Below are 4,832 nucleotides of genomic sequence, written 5' to 3'. Positions count from 1 at the left end.
ATTCTATGCAACGAATTTCAAGAGATTTATTCATACTAATTCATTTGTAAACTTCTTGAATTATTTGCATGAATTATGCCAAATTTCACCTAGTTCTTGGTTCATGAATGCATGGAGAGAAAACTCACACAATTGCTTGTTTATTTTAATAATAATGAATGAAATTAAGCTAAAACCAACTAAACTAACTAGCTAAAATAGCAAATATGTGAATGCATCACAACACCAAACTAAAATATTGCTTGTTCTCAAGCAAGAGATAAAAGAATTTGACAAAAGAACTTAAGATGCAAGAATTGAATATCTTAACAGAGAAAAGCTTCTTTCATGAAATGTTCCATCCTCATTTGTGTAGTCATTTGTTTAATGCAAATGATTAAGGCTAATTCAACTTCTTTAGTTAAAATGCTTGCTTCAATACTAGATTGGTTTGATTCACTAGACTCATTTTTCACACCTTAGCATACAATCCTCAACTATTCTTTTCTCTACTTCTCTTTTCGTTTTTTCAAGTTTCCTTTGTTTCAATTGAACTAAAAATCTTGTCTTAAGGCGACTCTTTAGCATAAGCTTTCAATCAACAATCCCAAACCAATTGGTTTAAGTTGTTAAGTGTTGAAACACTCTTAAAGATTTACTAACTCAAGCCTCTCTCCTTAACACATTCAATCACATGTATATAACTTTGAGATTCTATTTGGATAGTGGTGTCTAGCACCTCTTTGGGTTGATAAATGTTCTGTTATATAACTACTCTTGAATGTGAGTTTTCAATCGATAATCCCGAGTTAGTTAACTCAAGTTACCAGGTGATGAAGCACCCATCGGATTTACTAGCCCAAGTATGTCTCCTAACATCAATCACCACAGACACATATCCAAATTTTGTCATTGATGCCTAGCTTTTCATTCTGTGTTCTTTGTTTTCCTTATTTATTTTTTTTATTGTCAAGGATTTTGTGCCTCTAACTTCTTAAGTCTTGTAACCCTTAACCAACTAGCCTTGTGTAAGCAAGCATCTTAACTCCTTTTAATTTCTTGAGCCCTGATTCGTTCACAATGAAAGCAAATATACTAGCACTTTTGTAGGACAACCTTATTCTTTCTAAGCAAGGTTCTTCTCTGTTTTTGTTCAAACCACATCTTTTATTCCATTGGCAAGTAAAAGTACTTAAGACAAGCATACATTCCAAGCATATGAGTGATACATGGAGTAAACATGAAAATGCATATTGTAAAAGAGAACAGCTTAGAAGGTATATCATATTTTAGATATACAGCTTCTTTATTTATTAGAATACTAAAAGAACTTCACCACCTTTAAGCTTTATGTCCCTTTCCTTTCCTTGATTCTCCTTGCTTTCCTTTGTCCTTCGGATCCTCCCTTTTCTTCTTTCTTACTTTTCCTTGTTGTGTTGTTGTTGAGTCCTCTGCTCTCCATATCCCTGAGCTTACCATCTTCTCTTTCAGCCTTTGAATATTGAATTTCACCCTTGAATCTCCTGCTCTTCAACCACTCAAAGCCGCTTGAAGTTGGTTCATGTTCAAAGCACTTGGTTCTTCCATGTCTTCTTGCTCTTCCTCTTGTCTTGCTTCCTTCCTCTTCTTTCTTCTTGCTAGAGGTTGCCTTTCCAATTGGACTATGGTGACATACTCCAATTTTTCCTTGGTGATAGGTTTCCTAATGGACACCAAGTCCGTATCTTCAAATTCTTCAAGAGGCACTCCAGCTTCTTCACATAAGTGCAAAATAGTACTAGGATATCCTAGCCAACTGTCTTGTTTGACCTTCTCAGCTATGTCAACAATGTTCTTGGCTATAACTTCTCCCACATTGATCTCCCCTCCTTTCATTATGCAGTGGATCATTATCGCTCTGGTTACTGTCACCTCCGAGTTATTTGAGGTAGAAATTAATGATCTTCTCACTATGTCATGCCATCCTTTAGCTTGTGGTATGAGATCACCTCTTCTAAGTTTGAGTGGTTGTCTTTGTGAGTCCAACACCCAGTCCGTGCCCACTTTGCACAACTCACTTAGCACATCTTCACATCTTGGGTCATATTTAACCCTCTCATCATAGCTAGGTTGCTTAAACCATTTTGGCTTGATCTTTAGAACCCTATTGATGGTGTCTAGGCTAAAGTCGACCACCACCCCTCTTACATAGCTCGAGTATGGTTTCTCATCATCAAATTTCTTTATGACATTGGCATAGACTCATGAATGAGAGGTATACTTACAACTTGAGGTTGATCACAGAGAAGCTCCCATCCCCTTTTTCTAATCACTTTTTGTATCTCAGGGTATTCCTCCTTTCTTAGCTTGAAAGGCACCTCCGGGACAATGTCTTTGCTTATCATCCAATTAAAGATGCGCTCATGGTGTTTGAATTTGAACTTTCTCTCATCAAATGTGGGTTGTTCTTGTATGGGTTGCTTGTCTTTTCCTTTCTTGGCTCCTGATGATGAGGCCATTGAATTTCAATTGTAATGGCCGAATCCAACACCAAACTTAGAGGAATGCTTGTCCTCAAACATACAAAAAAATGTTGGAGTGAGGCTTAGAAGGATAGGTTCACAAGGTAAGAAATGCAAGCTTGAGAAGGATTGTGAAGAGGAGTGAGTAAGTGAGATGATTTGGGTGAGTGTATCGGTGAAGTATGGTGATGGTGAGTGGTCTATATATATAGAGGTGAAGGTAAGGGGAAGTTTGATTGTTGTTGTTGGGGGGAATTCACGTCACTTTAAATGGTGGAGGAATTGTCTTAATGGTTTGGTCAAGTCATGGGAAGTATGAATCTTCTAGCTAGTGCATGTTGAGTTGCTATTCCCAATGCACAAAACCCAAGGCACATGTGATTTCCTTTTCCTTGTGTGTGTCTGTGAACTCCTCTTCCAAGATTCTCCATCACTTCTTTCTTTCACTTTCTTGCAACAAAATTACAAAAACTTGAGATTCTTGTAATGTCTTGACTTATGCTAACAAACCTCAACGAGATCATAATGCAAAAATGAATAAAAATAATAAAAATTAAATCTAAGGGTTGCTTTCATATGCCTAAAAGAGATAACTACACTTTTGCTCCATGGTTTAGCATTTCGTGTATGTGTGGACACCAAACTTAGTTTTTGACTAAGTGTTGTAAAAACAACCTTTATATTTGCTTCAAGATTGGCCACACCAAACTTAGTGCCTTGTATACACCATATGTTAGTTCAATTTTTATTCTCTTAGATGTATATGATGCAACCTCTCATTATTGATCACTAAATCATGAAAATAAAAAGAAATCCTGTGCATGGGTTGCCTCCCATGAAGTGCTTGTTTATTGTCCTTAGCTTGACAATGCAGCTCCCTTGCTTATGTTAACAAGTGGACATTCTCTTCCTTGCTCCAGGGGCCACCAAGGTAAAGTTTCACTCTATGACCATTGACTGTGAAAGTCTCTCCTGAGGTTTCATCAAGTAGTTCCACATAGCCATGAGGGGATACTCTAGTGATAGTGTATGGGCTAGTCCATCTAGATCTCAGCTTCCCAGGGAAAATCTTCAATCTTGAGTTGAAAAGCAACACCTTCTGTCCTAGTTCAAACCTTCTTGGAGAGATCTTCTTGTCATGCCACCTTTTTGCTCTTTCTTTGTATATCTTGGCACTTTCATAGACTTCAAGTCTGAACTCTTCCAGCTCATTGAGCTGTAGTAATCTCTTTTCTCCAGCTGCTTGAACATCAAGATTCAGTAGTTTGGTGGCCCAAAAAATTTTGTGTTCAAGCTCTACAGGCAGATGGCATGCTTTCCCATACACTAGCTGAAATGGAGACCTTCCTATAGGAGTTTTGAATGCTGTCCTGTATGCCCAAAGTACATCATCTAGCTTCCTTGTCCAATCCTTTCTTATTGCTCCCACAGTTTTCTCCAATATTCTCTTTAGCTCCCTGTTTGCAAGTTTAGCTTGCCCGTTTGTCTGTGGGTGATAGGGTGTGGCCACTTTGTGAGTTACTCCATATTTATGGAGAAGAGAATTCAATTGCTTATTGTAGAAGTGGCTTCCCCCATCACGTACAAGTCCCTTCGGCACTCCAAACCTACTAAAGATGCTTCTCCTTAGGAATTGCAATACCACATTAGTATCACATGTAGTGGTGGCTATTGCTTCCACCTATTTCGAAACATACTCCACTGCCACCAGGATATATTTGAATGTGTAGAATGGGGGAAAAGGTCCCATGAAGTCTATTCCCTACAAGTCAAAGAGTTCCACCTCCAAAATGAACTTCTGAGGCATCTTATTCTTCTTTGTCAAGCCTCCTGTTCTTTGGCACTCATTACAATGGCTCACAAAATCTCTAGCATCCTTGAAGATAGAAGGCCAGTAGAATCCACTTTGAAGCACCTTTGCTGCAGTTCTTTCAGCTCCAAAATGGCCACCATAGCTTGAGTTGTGACAATGTCATAGTATATCCTTCATCTCACCCTCCAGCACACATCTTCTAATCATTCCATCTGGGCATCTTTTGAATAGAAATGGTTCATCCTACAAGAATAACTTAGCCTCATGTAGTATATTTTTGACTTGTTGCTTTGTATATTCTTGTGGAATGCTCCTCCCGGCTTTGTAATTGGCCATGTCCGCAAACCAAGGAGTTTGTTGAATTTGCAAGATGTGCTCATCTGGAAAATTTTCATTCACTGGTTGAGAGATGTCTTGACTTGTCCCTTATGGCAACCTTGATAGATGGTCGGCTACTTGATTCTCACTACCCTTTCTGTCCTTTATCTCAATGTCAAACTCTTGTAGAAGTAGTATCCATCTAATTAACCTTGGTTTGG

General features: G+C 38.3%; 1 protein-coding gene across 1 annotated transcript; it reads right to left on the bottom strand.

Annotated features, from left to right (window-relative positions):
* Positions 1 to 3,363: 3,363 nt before the first annotated feature.
* LOC107458596 (uncharacterized) lies at positions 3,364 to 4,433 on the bottom strand. Its single transcript, XM_016076821.1, has 2 exons — positions 4,396 to 4,433; positions 3,364 to 4,105 (listed from the first exon to the last, which is right to left on the bottom strand). Exons 1-2 carry the CDS (start codon positions 4,431 to 4,433, stop codon positions 3,364 to 3,366), a joined length of 780 nt encoding a protein of 259 aa, XP_015932307.1.
* Between the last annotated feature and the right edge of the window lie 399 nt (positions 4,434 to 4,832).

The sequence above is a fragment of the Arachis duranensis genome, chromosome 7 (assembly GCF_000817695.3).
Source record: "Arachis duranensis cultivar V14167 chromosome 7, aradu.V14167.gnm2.J7QH, whole genome shotgun sequence".
Classification (NCBI taxonomy): domain Eukaryota; kingdom Viridiplantae; phylum Streptophyta; class Magnoliopsida; order Fabales; family Fabaceae; genus Arachis; species Arachis duranensis.
Note: the sequence above shows the minus strand (reverse complement) of the source record. Positions and strands in the feature narration are given on the sequence as shown.